The sequence below is a fragment of the Rhineura floridana genome, chromosome 1, assembly GCF_030035675.1.
Source record: "Rhineura floridana isolate rRhiFlo1 chromosome 1, rRhiFlo1.hap2, whole genome shotgun sequence".
NCBI classification, from domain to species: domain Eukaryota; kingdom Metazoa; phylum Chordata; class Lepidosauria; order Squamata; family Rhineuridae; genus Rhineura; species Rhineura floridana.
This window is the reverse complement of record NC_084480.1, coordinates 75,388,874-75,410,070: the sequence shown is the minus strand read 5'-3', so window position 1 is coordinate 75,410,070 and position 21,197 is coordinate 75,388,874. Positions and strand designations below refer to the sequence as shown.

The 21,197-nt window shown below is 41.0% G+C and overlaps 1 protein-coding gene across 1 annotated transcript in view; it reads right to left on the bottom strand.

Moving 5' to 3' along the window:
• Nucleotides 1-21,197, bottom strand: part of KCNN2 (potassium calcium-activated channel subfamily N member 2) — a 137,484-nt gene that overhangs the window by 33,249 nt on the left and 83,038 nt on the right. The window contains exon 5 of the mRNA XM_061593233.1: nucleotides 17,487-17,628. Within this exon, the coding sequence (XP_061449217.1) occupies nucleotides 17,487-17,628 (142 nt within the window). The remainder of the gene's footprint in view (nucleotides 1-17,486; nucleotides 17,629-21,197) is intronic.

Genomic DNA, 21,197 nt, shown 5'->3' with positions numbered 1-21,197 from the left:
TTAAAAACCTTTCCTGTGGAAAGTTTTACAAACTGAAGAGTGGGATATTGATGCTTTAAATTAATAACACATAAGCCCATGCTGTTAAACATCTACTTATCATTATTGTTGTTATTGTTATTCATTTCATGTCATGATTATTACTGAAAATAATTTTGTCATATAGAGGAGGGGGGTGTTAAAAAATGATCTGCTCCGGGTGTCAAATACGCTAGGTACGCCACTGGCTGAGATGGATGCAACACAGAAGCTACCACGAAAAAGCTAACATGGGTACAACAGAGCCTTTTCCAACCCTCTTCCTGCTGAATTCAAACTTCTCCTGTTGTTTAAAATCAACACCTTTTCCCTCATTGTTTCGCCATCCGTGCTTTCCTCAAACCTCTCCCATTGTTTAAAACCAGCTACTGCTCCAAACATAAAGCTCCATCTCCATGTGATATAAAATCCTCGTACTCCATTTTAAGATCCTGCTCTTGAATGGCTAAATTCAGTGTTCTCCCAGTCACACAATAAGCAAAGTTAACCATATTGGTATATAAGAAAAAAACCAAATTCCTAGTAATCCAATACCTTTAAAAAAGGCATTTAAGAATTAAACTTTGTCTATATTGTTGCCTTCTTAGGAATTTGCAATGCAGAGTTATTGAAAATCCAGCCTCCTGTTGTCAAACAGATAAACAGGATAAGGAAAATAATATGAGAAGATATGATACATAAACAAGAAATGAGGAAGTGGGGATTGTTGTTGTTATGTGCCTTCAAGTCGATTATGACTTATGGTGACCCTATGATTCAGCGACCTCCAATAACATCTGTCATGAACCACCCTGTTCAGATCTTGTAAGTTCAGGTCTGTGGCTTCCTTTATGGAATCAATCCATTGCTTGTTTGGCCTTCCTCTTTTTCGACTCCCTTCTGTTTTTCCCAGCATTATTGTCTTTTCTAGTGAATCATGTCTTCTCATGATGTGTCCAAAGTAGGATAACCTCAGTTTCATCATTTTAGATTCTAGTGACAGTTCTGGTTTAATTTGTTCTAACACCCAATCATTGGTCTTTTTTCAGTCCATGGTATGCGCAAAGCTCTCCTCCAACACCACATTTCAAATGAGTTGATTTTTTTCTTATCCACCTTTTCCTCTGTCCAACTTTCACATCCATACATTGAGATCGAGAATATCATGGTCTGAATGATCCTGACTTTAGTGTTCAGTGATACGTCATTGCATTTGAGGACCTTTTCTAGTTCTCTCACAACTGCCCTACCCAGTCCTAAGCTTCTTCTGATTTCTTGACTATTGTCTCCATTTTGGTTAATGACTGTGCCAAGGTATTGATAATCCTTGACAAGTTCAATGTCCTCATTGTCAACTGTAAAGTTACATAAATCTGTTGTCATTACTTTAGTCTTTTTGACGTTCAGCTGTAGTCCTGCTTTTGTGCTTTGCTCTTGAACTTTCATCAGCATTCGTTTCAAATCATTACTGGTTTCTGCTAAGAGTATGGTATCGTCTGCATATCTTATTGATGTTTCTCCCTCCAATCTTCACACCTCCTTCATCTTGGTCCAATCCCACTTTCTGTATGGTATGCTCTGCATACAAATTAAACAAATAGGGTGATAAAATACACCCCTGTCTCACACCCTTTCCGATGGGGAAGCAATCGGTTTCTCCATATTCTGTCCTTACAGTAGCCTCTTGTCCAGAGTATAGATTGTGCATCAGGACAATAAGATGCTGTGGCACCCCCATTTCTTTTAAAGCATTCCATAGTTTTTCATGATCTACACAGTCAAAGGCTTTGCTGTAGTCTATAAAGCACAGGGTGATTTTCTTCTGAAATTCCTTGCTCCATTCCATTATCCAATGTATGTTTGCGATATGATCTCTGGTGCCTCTTCCCTTTCTAAATCCAGCTTGGATGTCTGACATTTCTCGCTCCATATATGGTAAGAGCCTTTGTTGCAGAATCTTGAGCATTACTTTACTTGCATGCGATATTAAGGCAATAGTTCGATAATTACTGCATTCTCTGGGATCCCCTTTCTTTGGAAGTGGGATATATATTGAATGCTTCCAGTCTGTGGGCCATTGTTTAGTTTTCCATGTTTCTTGACAGATTTTTGTCAAAATTTGGACAGATTCAGTCTTAGTAGCTTGTAGCAACTCTATTGGTATGCCATCTGTTCCTGGTGATTTGTTTCTTCCAAGTATTTTAAGAGCAGCTTTCACCTCACATTCTAAAATGTCTGGTTCTTCATCATACGGCTCCTCCGTGAATGAATCTGTCATCCTTGCATCTCTTTTATAGAGTTCTTCAGTGTATTGCTTCCATCTTCCTTTTATTTCATCTCAGTCAGTCAGTGTGTTCCCCTGTTGATTATTCAACATCGCTACTTGTGGTTTAAATTTCCCTTTCATTTCTCTAATCTTTTGGAATAGGGCTCTTGTTCTTCCCATTTTGTTGTCCTTTTCTATTTCTATACAATAACTATTGTAATAGTTTTCTTCATACTAGTCGTTGTATAGTTGCATTTAGAGTTCTGACTGTGTTTCTATCTCCTTTTGCTTTTGCTTTCCTTCTCTCTTTAACTATTTTAAGAGTTTCTTCCATCATCCATTGAGGTCTTTCTTTTTAACGAGAGGTATTGTCTTTTTGCATTCTTCCCTGATAACGTCCCTGACTTCAGTCCATAGTTCTTCTGGTTCTCTGTCAACTAAGTTTAAAGCCACAAACCTGTTCCTTATTTGATCTTTATATTCTTCTGGGATGTTATTTATTTTGGCATTATGAGTGCTTTGTTGTTCTTCTTTACTCTGATTTTCGATATGATCAGTTCATGATCTGTACCGCAGTCTGCTCCTGGTCTTGGTTTTGCAGAAAGTATGGAACTTCTCCATCTTCTGTTTCCAATTTTATAATCAATTTGATTCCTATATTGACCATCTGGTGATGTCCACGTGTACAGTTGTCTTTTTGGTTGCTCAAAAAATATGTTTGCAGGAAACAAATCATTACCTTCACAGAATTCCATAAATCTTTCTCCTGCTTCATTTCTGTCTCCTAAGCCCCATTTCCCCACAATTCCTAGTTCTTCTCTGTTTGCTGCTTTTGCATTCCAGTCCCCCATGATTATCATCATATCTTGTTTTGGTGTGTGATCAATTTTCTCCTGTACTTCTGCGTAAGGAAGTGGGGATGGAGGGTACATTTTTGTATATCAGCTGAAATGAGTAAGGTAGAGGACCACATCAAAGTAGTTACTGTTTGAAGGCATTATGTTGCAGTCAAAGTATTCCAGAAAGGCATCACATACGATATTACACCAGATATTATTTCATATATGTTGTTGTTATGTGCCTTCAAATCAATTACAACTTATGGCGACCATATGAATCAGTGACCTCCAATAACATCTGTTGTGAACCACCCTGTTCAGATCTTGTAAGTTCAGGTCTGTGGCTTCCTTTATGGAATCAATCCATCTCTTCTTTGGTCTTCCTCATTTTCTACTCCCTTCTGTTTTTCCCAGCATTATTGTCTTTTCTAGAGAATCATGTCTTCTCATGATGTGTCCAAAGTATGACAACCTCAGTTTCATCATTTTAGCTTCTAATGATAGTTCTTCTTTAATTTGTTCTAACATCCAATTATTTGTGTTTTGCGCGGTCCATGGTATCTGCAAAGCTCTCTTCTCATTCCCAATATTATTATTGACATGCATATACTGATTCAATGTATGTAGATGAGCAAAAGTATAGAACTCTACATAAATGGAACATACAAGCTACAGAATACAGATTTGTGGGAGATTGTGAGTAGAACGAGCAGGGGTGCAGCCCTTCGTTATACATAAATGTAATTTTTTTAAATAAATTAGTGATAAGGGAAAAATAAATTTATGCAAATACCAGTTGCCATCAGAGGGCAAAATGAGGGATTAGTCAAATTTAAAAGAAAACTTGTGCATTATATAATCTTCATTTCTCAGAAAAACATCTGACAAACAATTCTCAGGAAAAAAATCACTGAACTCTTAGATATCTATAGCAATTCTGAGTTCAGCTGAATGAGAGGTGGATTGCTGTTTTCTTCCCCCAAATGCCCTACTATACTTGCCTGTGCCTGAGAGAAGGTAGTTGCCCCATTTCTGGCTCATTTCTCTTGGGACCCAATGAAGGAGAAAGTAGGTCCGCTTTGCAGACATTGATGGGAAATTTAGCTCTCACCAGAAAATGCACAGCAATCATCCTGCTGCTCTTTATACAATGAAAGGTCTGTAAGAATTTAAATAGACATTCCATTCATTCAGGGATCCCTAGGAGGAGAACCAACTGAATGGGCATGGTTTGTTTGTTTGTTTGTTTTAAAATAAGAGCTGTGACTTAAGGGAAAAGGCTATCTAAAATAAATAATTATTGGAGAAGTGAGAGAGAAAAATCCATCTCTGAAATAGATTTTAGAACAAGCAGGACTTCCTGAAACAAAATGTTGCAATCTGGAGTGCTCCTGTTCAGAGTTCTAGCACCTCCTGCAACAGTCAGTCAGCTTTCCATGATCATTGTGCTTTGTCCTTCTGCAAATCCCAGGGTTCCCCCAAGCCTTTTGATACCTGTCTCTTGTGAATGGGTGATGCCATTTTGACTACACAAGGATTGGCTCTCAGAGAAATGGGATTGCTATTAGTGTATTTGATACTATGGAACCACAGTAAACTCTGAAAATAGAACTTTTTAAATGTGTCATTAAGTTTTAAAGTGGAAGTGAGGAAAGGGAGTTACGTAGTATTTTCATGTCTATTCAGCCTGGGTCAAGCACAACTAAGTGCAGGAAGTGCGTGATAAAGCTCTCCCAACCTTTCCTCTTGAAACAGATACTAGGGCCTGGATGAACTCTTTCATCATCTTTGCTTTGAAATCTTTCCACTCTATTTTCATTCCTGATTGACACTGCTAATCCTATTGGCAAGTAAAGTCTTATTAAGACAGTTCCACAATATACATTTGCATGTTAGAATTCCAATGGATCCTCTGATGAATTTGACCTGCAGAAGCCAAGTACTGTGGTGGAATAAATTCTTGTAGAAGAAACTTAGAGAATTCATCTGGAAGATGCCTAAAGGTCAGCACATCCAGGTTTGCACATTTCAGCATAGGCAAGACTCTTAACAGACAAATACTATCCAACATCCACCTTCAGTGTCATCACAGCTAAAGCAAGATGCTATATGATGTTTATATTCTGATTGTGTTGCAAGTAGCTCACAATTATATAACAAAAAGGAAACTCATACCTTGAAAATAGAAGCTCTCTTCTGGCATCACAGTAAACAGTAAATGAATGAGGAGGGGAGCAGGGGCAGGTGTGTTAGGTTCACCATCCCTTGCCATTCCTGTTGCCTCCCAACTTGTGAAGGGCAATCTTCTGAAGTGGTGAGCCTTTTGCACTTGTGGAGGAGTACGTGGGAAGCTTCCACAGGTAAAAGGCTCCCTAGTGGAGAGATGTAGACTACTGTAATGCGCTCTATGTGGGGTTACCCTTGAAAACGGTTCGGAAGCTGCAACAGGTACAGAATGCGGTGGCTCGTCTGATTAAAGGCAGCCGCCGGCAAGATCACATCACTCCAGTGCTGAAGGAGTTGCACTGGCTACCGGTTGTTTACCGGGCCCAATTTAAGGTGTTGGTTTTGACCTTTAAAACCCTACACGGTTTTAGCCCAGTCTATCTGAAGGAGCGCTTCCAGCATCGTCAGGGATGCTGCTCAACAAGATCAGCCTCAGAAGACCTTCTCTCGATCCCACCGGTTAAAACAGCTAGACTGGTGAGGACTAGAGAGAGGGCTTTTTCAATAGTGGCCCCCACTCTGTGGAACTCTCTCCCAAATGATCTCCGCCATGCCCCTTCTATGATGAGCTTCCGCAGGGCCTTGAAGACCTGGCTCTTCAGGCAGGCTTTTGGGGTGGGTTAGGTTTTTACGGTTATGGTTTTAAATTTTAACGTTTTAATGTATTTTTTTTTTTTTTTTATCTTGTACATCACCCAGAGTGGCTGGACAACCAGCCAGATGGGCGACTAATAAATTTAATAAATAAATAAATAAATAAATAAATAAATAAATACATGTGAATGGCATTGGGGGGCAGCACTAGCACGTTTGACCCCATTGCCCCTTTTCATGTGTTTACTTTCACAATGCCTCAAAGTATATGCTCTAAACAGAACGTCTTGAACAGTAACAACAACATACACAAACAGAAGGGAGAGAGAAAACATAAAGTGCCATATTTGATATGATTAAATAAATCTCCATATTTCAAACTGTACACGCAAGACAAAATTTTATCAACCTACCAACCAACCCCCCACCCCAAGCCTATCAGACGGCTGGTGCTTGCAATATATAAAAGTGCTTGGGTCTTGCTACTTATTATTTCACTGTTGGTGGTGTCAAAATAGTAAAGATACCTCCACAACAGATAGAAAGCTGATATACAACATGCACATAGTGCAATATAACCTACTGTTAATGCTCTGCCCTGAAACACATGGAATGAAGTCTGTGGCATGACAATGGCTCGTTCAAGTTGTGCTTTACTTTGTTCATGGACTGTCATGCTGCACAATCATCCAGGAGCAAGTAAGGCATAAATGGGACAGAACGTCAGGCAGTGGGAGTTTTTCCCCTCACATGCATAAAGCAGCTTCAGATTGAGCGTGAGTGAGACTTGCAGTGACAGCTAGAAATATAGGTCTAAACATGGAATGTTATATTTTTTGGAACTCTCAGATTGGGGGGGGAGGGAACTTCCAAAGCAAGGAACGCATGCATGAAAACAAAAATTAGCATGCATGCACATACATTGCTATAGTCATCTGATAAGTAAGAAATTGTCACCTAGTAGTGGCACCTAATGAATTAAGCTTTGCTACTTTTTTTTGCTTTTGTAATTCTGTATAACACAGATTATTCTGAACTTTTCACTCACTAGCCTAGTTCTTGTCACACTAAACCATGGCTTAGCAGGAATGTGCGAGTGTGCAGGCTCCCAGAGATGAGCTCATGGCTGCTTTGCTTCTCCTTGGTCATTTAACTGCTGCGCTGCACCGAGCTAAGCCATAGTTTGGTTTGACAAATTGTCTGAACCCAGACTTGTGGCTTAGCCCTCTCCAGACTAACTATGACTGTAACCAAGGTTTGTCCTATGGTTTATGGATTGCGGTATGGAGACCCAAACGGGAAGCCTTGGTTAGGATCCCACTGTCCTGGCTCCCACCCCAAACCAGACAACAAATGTGTTTACTTACAAGTAAACTTTTATTATAGCAGTCTAATGGTAGAAATTCAGCAGCTAGTCCAGGTGCTTTTACAAGGCAAAGGAGTAGCAACAATCATTCCAGTCCGAGAGCAAAGGCAAAGTTTCAGGAGTCCACGATTAGTAGCAAAAGTCCAAGAATACATGGGAGCTGCGAAGCTGTTCCAACAAATTTCCAAACCTACCCATCATGCTTTTAAGCTGAGGCAAAGAAAGCTCAGCTACTCAAGAGAATCTCTGTCCCTATGGCTGGCGATCCTGCAAAAGGGATGAGTCTCTTGATGCGCTGCCTCTCCCTGGGAGACATCACTGGGTGCACTTCATCTTCTGAACTCTCCCATTCTGCCTCAGCAGGCTATGACCCTGAGTCCCCCTCATCCTGCACAGGTGCTCTCTCACCTCGTCAGGTCCAGGAACATCTGGGGGCAGAGGGGGTTCACCAAGTAGGCTCTGTTGCATAGTCTCATCCCTTCCCTCCCATTCCAAACCCTTGTGTCTCCCACTTCTGGCCTGAATCAGAGTCCTGAGAGGGAATCACGACAGACACACTAAACCAGTGGTTCTAAAACTTTTTTGGTTCATGGCGCACTGTAAAACATATAAAAATTTTCTGGCACACTTTGTGTACAAAATTAAAAATATATTAATATATTTTAAACTATGAATAAATATAAACTATAGAAAATATTACTTACCCTATACAAATGGGTTTCTTCTCATTTTTAAAATATACTTCCATAATATTTGAGGCACACCTAGTCACCTCTTAGGGCGCACCATTTGAGAATCACTGCACTAAACTATGGCTTAGCTCAGTGCAGTGCAGTAGCAAATAACAGTGGAGGAGCAAAGTGGCCGTGATCTCCTTTCCTGAAGCCCATGTATTTTTGCGTTCTTGTTAAGCCATGATACAGCTTAGGGTGATATGCAAACCAGGCCACTGAATATAATACAGAAGTTTTGTTTTATTCAACATATAGACATGTTAATGATGTTTGAATATTTCTATCTATATTCTTTGTAGGCAGAGATAATATATTGTTTATGTTTCACTAGTATCTACCGATTTCGCTTTTCCTTTTTAATTATTTAAGATGTTATTACATCAGTGATTTTCATTTGACCTTTTCTGAACTTTCCTAAGAGAAATGTATAATTTATTAACAAAACTAATTATGTTGTTGATACCAGAATAATATACAGAGCCCTAAGATTTCAACATTTCCCTGTCAAAAACTGGCATTAAGCATTTTTTTCCAATCATCAAAACAGCACAAAGATTTATAAAATCCTAATATCTCCACAAGAAAAAATGTGATCTACGTCACTTAGCCTGCAATTCTATGGGTCCTGGGAGGGAGTCCTAGGGGCTTAGGACATATTGGATCTCCCTCTCTGACATGGGAGACAGAGCTCTGAAAGCAGAGAGGAAGGTCCAATGTCGTATCCTCTTCCACTGCACTGGCCTAAACAACATCAGAGATCCAACATTGGTAGGGGAGATGTGGCGGGAGGGTGCTCAGGGACAGTCTAAAAGATCTATCCAGGTTCCCACAACAACACCCCAACTGGCAAAAGATTTAGACCAGCTCTAGAGGATTGTATGATTAGAACAGTACCTATCATGAGGTGGGTTCTCTTTATCCTATAATCCCAGCCTAAGCAGCTGCAGGAAAATGACATTTTATTATATGACAATGCCAGCCATATCAAACATATATGTGTGTACCAGTACTAGGGATGGGTGAATCTGTCAATTTTGGTTTCTCACCATTTCTCATTTTCCCATTCTTAAGTTCAGTTCTTTACACCTCCATATCAGTTTGTGATTTTTTTAAAAAAAGTACTCATGAAAATTTATCTGCATTTTAGTGCAGTTTCTCCTAATGTACAGATACTTTTATGCAGTTAGACAAAATGTGTATATGTCTAAATATGTGTAAATGTGTATATCAGACACATTTATGCAAGCCATTCTTGCTCTAATATAGTGACCTTTGATATATTTTGACTTATATATGCATTTTATGGATACTTTGCCCCAATATATGCATTTGTGTAAATATTTCTTGGCTGGAGAATGGCACTGCAAAATTCAGAGAACTGTGAATTTTGAAGGATGGCTGTGTTGCAGTTGGTGTTTTTTTTCAGAAAGTGTGAAATAAATAGGTTTGCCTTTAAATGTGAAGTGAATCAAATTTTCCCCCATCCCTAGTGTAAACAAAGGGCATGTGCCAGATTCAGCTTGGATTAAATTTTGGTACACTTTTCAGCCATTTTCATTAATGTGTCAAAGACCAATCAGGTTGAACCTTGCATCTGCTGTTAGGATACATGTGATTGTCTCACTACATGGCAATGTTTTCCTGTGGCTACCATGGCTGGGATGGTCAAGAGAAGAGATCCTCACTTTGTGCTATAGTAAGATAAATCATTCAGACATTGAGGAGACTGTGCCCTAGCCAGTGACAATTTGCCTTGTGCTCTCTGTTTGCAATTTTTGTATGAACATAAGAATCATTACGTTGAATCTACTTCTCTGTAATGCTACAAGCAAGAGAAAGTGAAGGCAGCCTTCCACTGTTGTTTGTACTCAGCATCTGATGATTAAAGATATATGATCCCTGAAGATGGAAGTTCTATTCCAAGTTGTGACACTGAAGCTATTAATAGGCCAATTTCTCTATGAAATGTGATTTGAAAGACACTCCTACTAGAGGTCATCACAATATCATGTTGCCATAATTTAATTATGCATTGCACAAATAATAAAGCTATATCTACTAAACTACCCATGTATTGGTAACATATGCCTTCTCCTCAGGGTTTAGTAAATCTTGCTTTCCCTCCACATGTCATCGTTCAGTACAGAATACAACTCCATTCTACCTTCTAGTATTACTCTATTCAGGAGCGGCTGGCAGGAAGGGATGGTGGTGTGCATCTTGCCTTCTGGAATTGGCATCTCTGTGGCTTACCAGAAGGGGAAGAGATGAAGTGAGAGGGAGGCCAGTGCTGTGTGGATGCACTGGTGAGAGTCGCAGATTAATTCTGCTGGTGCATCCGCACAACACTGACCTCCCCACCACTTTGCCCCCCCTCCCGGTAAGCCACTGTGATGCCAGTGCTGGGAGGCCAGGTGCATGCAGCCACCTCTCCCTGCCAGCCATTCCTGATCCTGTTTATCTTGCATTAATGGAGGATGTGCCCATTACACAATTGCTCTCTGTTACATCAATGTCTTTCTGATCTGGTATGTTGGGCTATTCCAGATGCAAATTTCCCATACTCCTGTAATGCTCCAGGGGTACTGTAGGAAATACTAGGCATGGGTGAGAAATTCAATTCAATTCATATTTCAAGCTGAATCTAGCAAATTCACACTTTCTGAAGTAATATGAAAACCAAAACACAGCCATCCTTTGAAATTCACACATTTAAATTTTGCAATGCAGTTTGGCAACCAAGCAATTTTTACAAAATGCAAATGTTAGGGGAAAGTGCATAAAATGAATATATGAGGAAAAATAATAAACAAAAATGCATTACATAACATGAAATTGCTTGCAAAAATGTATACATTAGTCAAAAATGCATACAAAATTTGTTTATTGGAAATGTGCATCAAAATGCTGGGGATTTTTTTTAAAAAAATTGCAAGTTGTTGCAGAAATGTGGAGAAATGAATTTAAGATTGTAAAATGAGAAACTTAAAAAAACAAAATTGACACATCCTCCCATCCCTAGGAAATACTCATGGGAAAGGTTCTTCAACAGGAAGTAAAACATGTAAAGAGCACAGTGCAAGATGATCCCTGAGAGCTACATTCATTGTCCACAATCAACATGGTTTGAAGTATCTCACACACATGGATAATTCAGAAGGCTGAAGTAATCCAGTCCCCAACTTCAATGCCATCTTAGCATGCCCTTTGTCTTGAGCATATCCAGGGAACCATCATTTTCTAGTGGGAGAAATAAATGACCATATATGTAACCCAAAGTAATAATGGCGGCAAATTATGCACTACATGTGTCTTGATATTTACCATGGAACATGTTTACAAGTAACAGTGTGCACCAACCGCAAGATTTGATTCAGACCCCAATTCAGCACTTTGGAAAACAGCCCACTAGTCTGAAGTGCTTTGTAGGCTGGCTGATTTGGCTTAGGGTCCATTCAAACCTGCTTTATTTTCCCCCATTTTACTATGGAAAAAACAAAATAACTCCTCCCCTTTTAACAGAAGTGGATGACATTTGCAGACATAGTAACCCCTCAGAGCGTACAAGGCCTGGCAATGACAAACAAATAGGTCCAGAGCAGTTGTGCTGGGTATCTTTAAAGCTTTTTTTAAAAGGAACCATCTATAACTTTGTTTTTATTTTGGGGTAGAATTGGATAACATTTGCAGGCAAGGTTGCTTCTTCTGAGGGGATGAATCCCGCCAAATTTCAGAAGGGCAGCTGCAGTGGTATCTTTTTTAAAGTTGATTTTGGGATGGGGAGAATGAAAAGGGATACAGTGATTCCCAGCTTGACCTGTCAGTCACAGCAGACATCTCCTGCTGCCCTCTCCCCATGCTGGTGTTTGCTCTCTTTCCCCCCCATCACCCTACCATGGTGTTCTCCTGATATGGTAGGCTTAGAAAAATATACTTTTGCTTTTAGCAGTTACTTGTCTGGAGACTTTTTTGACATCTGGATTGCCAAGGTACTATGAAGCACCTCAGGGAATTCTGACTTGTGCCGCCTCATACAGCTCTCACTTTATCTCTGACAAGCCTAAAATTCTTCCAAGGCACTCCACTTGATGGGGTGTATACCCCTATTTGCAATACAGATGTTTAGCTATCTCATAAATGACACTGGAGGCAGGATAAATCCAAACAGTAAACTTTCTTATTCTTGAGCATTTTTCAGCCTCCGGGTTCATTTGGATATAATTCAGCACATGCATAACTCTCTTACAATAAAGTTGAATACCAAGTGCTTATTTTTCCTTGGATCATGTCTGCTATGTTCTGTCTTGCATTATTACTATGGTAATATTTCTTCATATACACTAGAAGAATTGCTTAAAAGCTGTGATCTGATATACCCCCTATATATACCCTCTACCCTAGACAGAGATAAAGAGAGATAAAAAATATATTACACTCCTTGCTCCACTGTACTTGGGTGTCTTTACTTCACTGTACTTGGACAGTTTATGGCTGATTCAGACATGTGGGTTTCATGGATGTGGGAATTATTGCTGGGTTGTCAGGATTCTATACTAGGCTTACCACATATTTATTATGTTACATCCTTATGAGTTCTTGTATTTTGTACATTTCAATATTTTTAGTGCATTGAGGGGAATTGGAGATATACCAGAACAGACCATCTTCAAATAGGAGTTCAAAATTTTTATTTATTTATTTATAAATATATTTTATACCACTATTTCACTGAAAAGTATCAAAGTGGTTTACAACAAGCAAAACAACACATCCTTGTATAGTGAAAACCATTAAAAATATGGTAAAACCAAAGGTCAGCTATTGCAAAAAGAAATCTTAATTGCCTGCATAAGCCTGGCGGAACACAAAGGTTTTCATCAGGCAGCAAATTTTATGAGGGAATCCCAGAGGCTCCATGTAGAGAGCAGCTACTTCTGAACAGCTTACCACATGAAGAAGCATTCATACAGTTAAACTGAAAGTACCTGTAACCATTTGCATGATTCAGCCAAAAAGTCCCAAAAGAATAACAGAGGAGCCCACATTTCCTGCTGCTGTGGCTCTGCTAAATGGGGGAACCATCCCCTCATCTGCAGCCCCGCCAATTATGGCAGCAGCAGCAGCAGGGGGCAGGCAGATCCTGGGCTGGCTCAGCCCCATCTCTGCCCTCAAAATGCCCTGTTTCAGATACTGCTGGCAGGCCTTCTGCCTGACCATTTGGTGGGCAACAGCAGGCCAGCTGAGCCAACAGAAGCAAGCAGAGGGACACCTTTGCTCAGTCCAAGCCCCATGCAGCCCTGCGCGTAGGTTTAGATTGCAGCCTATGTCTTTCTCCATAATGTAGACCATTATATCACACCACAATTTCAGCTGATCTTTCCTGTCCCTTCTTTAGCTCTTCTATATTCCTTGTGAAGATTAGGGCCCCCAACGGAGAGGGCAGGATATTTCAAGCTAAATATTTATTTAGGATTCCCTTTATACAATTTTTATAGCTGGTATAGCACAGTGGGGAGGAGAGCCTGGCTGGGAGTCCAGAGTCTGTGAGTTCAAATCCCCGCTCGTGTCTCCTGGGTGTCAAGGGCCAAGCTAAAGATCACCCCCACAGGGAATGGCTCAGGGGTTACGTGCCCTGCCACCCATGCAGCCGTGGGCAAGCTGTATAGTCCCAAGGAGCCCAGTTGCCCCCCAACTGGCAGTTGCGGACAAGGAAGGGGCTGGCTTGTGCAGCTGTGGCAAGCTGAGCAGGCCCTAGCCAGCTGGGGAGGACTAGCCTCAGAGGGAGGCAATGGTAAACCCCCTCTGAATATTGCTCACTATGAACACCGGATCGCCATAAGTCGGGATGAACTTGAAGGCAGTCCATTTCCATTTTCCATTATACAGTTTTTGGGGGTGCACAGGGGATGAAAGTGTTTGCTTGCTCTGGAAACACTGCTCTGCATGGGTTCTGTTTGTCCTGATGTTCCTGATTAGGTAGGACCACCCATCGTACCATCGCAGGTAGCATTGCCATTAATCTAAATTAGCTGTTTGCTTTCAGCAAAGTCAGCACATAACCAAATTTGACTGGCAGCTACATAGTATCATGACAGGCTCATATTCACTACATGATCCATAATTAGCTTGGATCACTCTATCAAACTGAAGCCCTAAGTAAGAGGTGAAAGGCACTGAAAGCACAAACTGCACATCAGGAGAACTGCAGTGAACCGATGTGAAGCAAATAAGTATTCTCAGCAGAAGGATACTTTTGGGAAATATTCCGACCCCTAAAAAGCACTAATTTCACCCCCAAAACTGTAATGGGCAAACATTCAGCGCATCCCCACTGAAGATACAACATTGCACACAATATTATTATCTGCACCTGTTATTCCACTCTCAGGCAGTGTGTCGGAGGGACAGAATGGTGACTGAGCTTCAGCTCCCTTCCATCTTTTCAGCCTATGGTAGCTGCCTTACATTGCTGCCAGATGGCCTGTTTTATTGAACATTCATCCTTGCACAAACTTTGCAGGGTGGTTATACAACATTGACTATTGAGGGGAGGCTATAAGAAGTGTCAGGCAGTTGTTACCCCATGATTTCTAGTGCATTTCCTTTCCTTACAGTAAAAGTCAAAAATTTTAAATTTATTTTTTTGAAGTGGGTTTGTTGTGCAAGAGCACCAAATCCACTTTAGCTGCGCAATCTGAATTTGCTGGTATGTGATTAAATCACACCTGCAAAATAGCAACAACCTGGAGGTTCCCATGGACATGCTAGTGGATTACTTGCTCTGGGTGACGGACAGGGGCAATGTGATTCTGCTTATTCTTCCAGACCTCTCAGTGACATTTGATATCATTGTATTCTTCTGGGCCACCTTATGAGGATGGGGAAAGTGGGTGATTCCATGCATTCTTGGAGGGCAAGACCTGAAGGTGGTGCTGGAGTACTATTTATTTATTTATGTTTTCATAATTTATCTACTGCTTAATGGTATACAACAGGGATGCAACACACATCGTAAAATCAGTCTAAATAACCATAACATCAGAAAAACTCACCTAAAATGCTCACTAGGAAAAAAAAAGTCTTCACCAACCACCAGAGGTTCAGTGGGGGCAGAGGTAGCGGCTGCTGCATGTGGGGCCTCTGCAGGCCCAGGCAGCCACATCTCCCTCTTTCCCAAGGGACATAGAGTGGACAAACAGTAACAGCAAGATTCTCTCAGAAACTGGGGGAGAAATATTCTGGCTGGCAGCACAAGCTGAATGCCTCTGAGCATGTGCAGAGATAATTTCTCCCTGAGAAAATAATTTAAATGAAACACCCAAAGACCCAAAGTCCCTGAGCAGGTGCACAATGCCATTCTTTCATGCATGGGAGTGCTCCCTCAACTGCTGATGCTTAGCTGTACTTTGTTACTTGCATTTATTTTTGTGGTTTGTTGTTATATGCCTTCAAGTCGATAGTGCATTTTTATTTATTTATTTATTTATTTAAATTTATAACCTGGCCTTCCTCCTAGGAGTCCAGGGTAGCAAACAAAAACACTAAAAACACATTAAAACATCTTAAAAACAAAAGACTTTAAAACACAAAGCATCTTTAAAAACATTAAAAGGAAACATCTTTAAAAGCATCTTAAAAAAAAAAGCTTTAAAAACATCTAAAAAGATAATTCCAACATAGACACAAACTGAGATAAGGTCTCTACTTAAAAGGCTTGTTGCAAGAGGAAGGTCTTCAGTAGGTGCTGAAAAGGTATGGTGCCTGTCTAATATTTAAGGGGAGGGTATTCCAAAGTGTTGGTGCCACAACACGAAAGGTCTGCTTCCTATGTTGTGCAGAATGGGACCTAACGATGAGATGGTATCAGCAGGAGGCCCTAACCTGCACAGCACAGTGATCGTCTGGGTATATAAGGGGTAGGATTCAGGTATCCTGGTCCCAACCTGTATAGGGCTTTGTACACCAAAACTAGAACTTAGTCCAGTAGCTAATAGGTAGCCAGTGTAATTCTTTCAGCAGTGGGGTGACAAATTGGCGATACCCTGCCCCAGTGAGCAGTCTCGCAGCCACATTTTTGTGGGTTCAGGTGGCATTAGTGACTAGGAGTGCCTTTTACCAGCTTTGGGTTGTGCACCAGCTATGTCCCTCTCTTGCAAAGTCAGCTGTCACCATGGTAACTCATCTGTGTGGCTCTTAAAAAGTCTTCAGAAACTTCAGCTACTGTAAAATGCTTCCATCAGATTATTGGCTGGAGATGGTCAAGCACAGCATATTATTGTGGTTTTGTTCAATCAGTAGTGGCTCAGACTTGAGATCCGAGAATCTTATGGTCTTGAATGAAGTATATTAAGGATCACTTTCTTCCATATATGCCTTCATATGCCCTCTGTTTAATATCTGAGGCATTGCTCTGGATGCTACTGCCAAATGCAATTCAATGGATGTGCACTAAAAACAGAGCCCTCTTGGTAGTGGTGCCAACTCTGTGCTATGCCTTCCCCAAAGAGGTCTGCCAGACCTTAAGGCTGAATTTTTAGGCTCTTCAGAAAGCCTTTGTCTTGCATTTTATATATACAGTTTTTATTATTAATGCGATGCTTTCATTTTCATTTTTCATTTTAACATTTTTCATTTTGAGTTATCATTGATAAAGAAAAAACAAGATAGAAATTATTAAAACAGTTAAATTATAACAATGGGAGTACCATAGCCTGATATATTTTATTATTATACTTTTTACATTCAATTCCTTTCCTATTACTGGATTTGCCTTTTGCCTTTTACAGTAATAATACATTAAAGCAGCAATATTAAGGTAGATACCACTATGGCAGTTTTATAAATGCAAGATCACTCAGTTTATTATAAGGCAAATTTAGAACCTATAGGTCTGACATTTTAATGGATTGGTTACACATGCCTCCACGCAATACAAAAAGAAGAGGCAGGAGTGTGGCAATTGCAATTATGTGACATGACTGGCAGCTGAGACATCTGATGCCTGGGATCACAACCAGTTTAACTCAGTTTATATATCAGATTATTTTCTGAAAAACAGGAAGTAAATCTCTGCAGATAGTGCCTAGGAATTTTAAACTGCAATCCTATAGATACTGGGTTGGATCCTGCCTTCATCATGCTCAGAGCAGACCCACTGAAACCAATGGAACTCAAGTTTCATTTATTTTAGTGAGTCTACTCTAAACATGATGAGAGGTCTGGATGCAACCTACCTATTTGGGAATAAGTCCCACTGAATAAATAGGACTTTTGAATAGATATGTACTGGATCATACTGTTAGTGAGTAGGATATACAACTGACTAATGATTTCATAAAATTATATATATAAAATGTGTGTTTTGAAACCAGTACAGTTGTTCTGAAAATGATTTACCCAATAAACTCACAAGAAATGTGGAAATTAAAACTAGGGGCACTCACCATTATTCCAGTAAGCAAGCAGACTCCTTTCCCACAGTATGTATTAGGTACCATGTCACCATATCCAATGGAAAGAAAAGTTATTGATATCAACCACATAGCTCCAAGGAAGTTGCTAGTAACATCCTGTTGATCGTGATACCTGAAAAAGAAAATTATAAGCTCTTTACTACAAAAATAGTGCTTGTTTTTGGCTTTGATTTGTTACTTGAAACAAATTCTTAGATGTATACTTTGTTTTATCCCCTATGGGCCTGGCACACAAATCCATGCATGAAACAGTTGGCTGTATGCATCCTGCTATGCATGCAGATTTGGATATACCGGCCTGCCAAACATATGTGTTGTTGCTATCAGTGTTGGCAACACTCATTTCCTCTTTGAGAAGGATAAGAACTGGACCTTGGTTTACAAGCAGATAAAAACTTGTGAATGTTACTCAGAACCCCTTCCATCTGTTGTTGTTGTGATCATCAAAATCAGCCCACTTTTCTGCTCACAGACACAGAGAACAGCTCACAATACAATATTTATTTTAATTAACTTATACAGAACATTTCTAGACTATTTAACATTAAAAACTATCTAAGTGGTATACAATAAAACAGGCATAAGGAACAGGAGCAGGCCAGTTTCAGAACTGCTGTGTCCTCTAAAGACCAGTTTGACAGGTGGGCAAACTTGTCATATGGCATCAGATGATTAGAATTTATTTGCTGCAGCTGTGAAGGGAGAACTGGGACCTCACTTTTAAGTGTACTTCATATTCTTCCTTTCCACCTTAAATTTGGTGCTATTTTGAATTTGGCACCTTTTTCTGTCACCATGCAGGCCAACATTAAAAAATTGCCAAACTTAAGACTGTGCCTAATTAAAGCAGCAGTTGGATAGGAAGGATCAGGAGTACACAGAGTACACTCCCAATTCTTCCTTTTGAATTTGGAACGATGGATTCACAAGTCCAGGCCCTGATAGGGTTGCCAGGTCAGAAGCATCCCAAAACCTGACATTTTAGGGGCGGGCCCGAGTGATGTAACGGGGCAGGCCCAAGTGATGTCATGGGGCGGGCCCAAGTGATGTCATTAAGCATGATACATTAAGCATCAATCACAGTTGCTTGGAGCGTACAATTAAAAAAAATATCTGACTGGAAATTAAGCTAGACATCTTAGCTAAAAGATGGAGCCTGGGTAGGGAACATTTAATCTAGCCTACTTGCTTTCTGCAAGAAAGGTTTAAGTGCCTTCAGGCCAGGCCAGTCACCAGAAAGTCACTGTAGGAAGAAAGGAGCCTAGTGTTGTGGAGATGTTAGATGGGAGCATTCGGAAGTAAAGATGGATGCCCCTGAAGGCTGCAATTCTAAACACACGTACTAAGGGACTAAGCCCCCATAGAACTCAACAGGACTTACTTCTGAGTAGATATAGTTTGGATTGTGCTATTGGTAAAGCTTGACTAGGGATCCTCTGCAAAGACATCCATATCCAAGCAGGGTTGGCTGTTGGGCTGTTGACTAATAGGCATTACTGTCTCTCGTTGTTTTTCCATGAAGACTACACGTCTGGGTAGGTTTGGGACAGGAAAGGCCTTATCTGCTTTGCTGCCTGAGAACCAAGGCCAGACTGGTTGCTATGGTAATGAGAGATAACAGCTGGGAAAGCTGTAACTGCTGTTAGGTCTCTCTCTTCTGTGTCTTGTCTCTGAATTGAAAGCGTCTCTCCTTGAATAAAGACTCTTACACTGAACTTAATAAAGACTCTTACACTGAACTATGCCTCTAAGGAGATTCTTGCGTGACTTAACTCTAAAGTAATGTATGCTGTTTCACGCAACAACTGTCACCATCAACAGGGTTATGGGCCCAGATCCACAGCGCATTACACAAGAGTAAGTTGCTGGTCTGAACGGCAGACGGAGTTCCAGAGAGGGCAGCTTGATTGATTGTGCCAGACAGAGGTGAGCAGAGATGGCCATAAACATGTCTGGAGGCTTGCCGATGGAACGACTTAATGAAAAGAATTATGCCAGCTGGAGGCTGAGGATGCGTGCTTTGCTGATAAAAGAGGATTTATGGGAAGTGATTAAAGAAAAACCCCCGGCGGTACTGACCGCGGCCTGGAAGCGCAGAAATCAGAGGGCGCAGGCATTTATAATCTTGTGTGTGAGAGATGAGCCATCGGCTAAGAAGATGTGGGACGCGTTGCAGGATTTGTCCCAGGAATGGCAGCGGAGGCAGAAGGTGCAGAGAGACGAGCTGATGGAAGCTGTCAGGAGGCAGGAGGCAAAGAAAAGTGCCGTGCCGAAGGAGGCTGTCGGAAGCAAGCAGCAGCAGCAGAGGCTGAAGGCTTGTTACGTGTGCGGAGATCGTAGGCATCTACAGCGGGATTGTACAGTCAAGCGCAACTCCAGGGACGGAGGCTGGAAACAGGGAAGTGTGAACTTTGTTTGTAAACAGAAGTCTCAAGATTTAGGACCTATTGACTGGATTGTTGACAGCGGGGCGAGCCATATATTAATCACAGACAGGAGTTTGTTTTACGCTTCAGAAGATGTGCAGGACTTTGTTTTACTAGCGGATGGATCGCGTAAGAACGTGGAAGCACGAGGACTGGTGAGATTTGATAAACTTGGAATACTGTCAGAATGTTTGTTTGTTCCAGAATTGTCTCATAACATGTTATCTGTGAGTAAACTGACCAGTTGTAATTATTCAGTCTTGTTTGAAAGGGGCCAATGTTTTGTGCAGAGAAGAGACAAAGTTGTGTGCCAGGGATTCATGACACAGGGGCAGTTTAGAATGACCATGGGTGTGAAGTGTGCTGATACCTTGCGTTTAATGGGGCAGAAAAGGAATGACCGCCAGAGCTGTGAAGAGACAGCTGTAAAAGGCACACCGTTGGTATTCACTGCCCAGATGGAGGTTCAAAGAGAACTTGAGGAGCCGTCCTCATTTCAAGCAATCAGGCTGATGCCTGAGGCAGAGCAGCAAAAGTGGCAGCAGGCCATGCAAGAAGAATTACAAGCCATGCAAAGGAATGGCACATGGACATTAGTACAGTTACCCATGGGTAAACAGGCCATAGGTTGCAGATGGGTGTTTAAGAAGAAGAAAGCAAGTTCCGGGGAAGTACAGAGGTACAGGGCACGTTTGGTAGCCAAGGGTTTCACCCAGCAACATGGAACGGATTTTGATGCTGTCTTCATCCCGGTTGTGAAACATGAGTCTATTCGTGTCCTGCTGAAGCTAGCAGCGATGCAGAAAATGCACATTAACCATTATGATATAGGGACAGCATTTCTCCATGAAGATTTAAAGGAGGAGATATACATGGAGCTGCCTCCGGGTTCTGTGTCACAGGAAGGGTTTGTGTGTAAGTTACATAAGTCTATCTATGGATTGCGGCAGAGTGCACGCTGCTGGAATGAGAAATTGGACAGTGTGTTGCAAGGGATGGGATTTCAACGGTGCAAGGCAGATCCCTGTGTATATGTCCAGAGAAATGGAACACAAACCAATATCTGTGCTGTTTATGTGGATGATATTATGTACATGTATCATGATCAACAAGAGGAAAAGGATTTCAGGGAGCAACTGGGCAGGCAGGTGGATACAAAGAATTTGGGACCTGTCACACACTATTTGGGCACGGATATTGTGCGCGCAGAAGACGGAAGCATAACACTGAGTCAGGAAAGTAAAATAAATCAGAT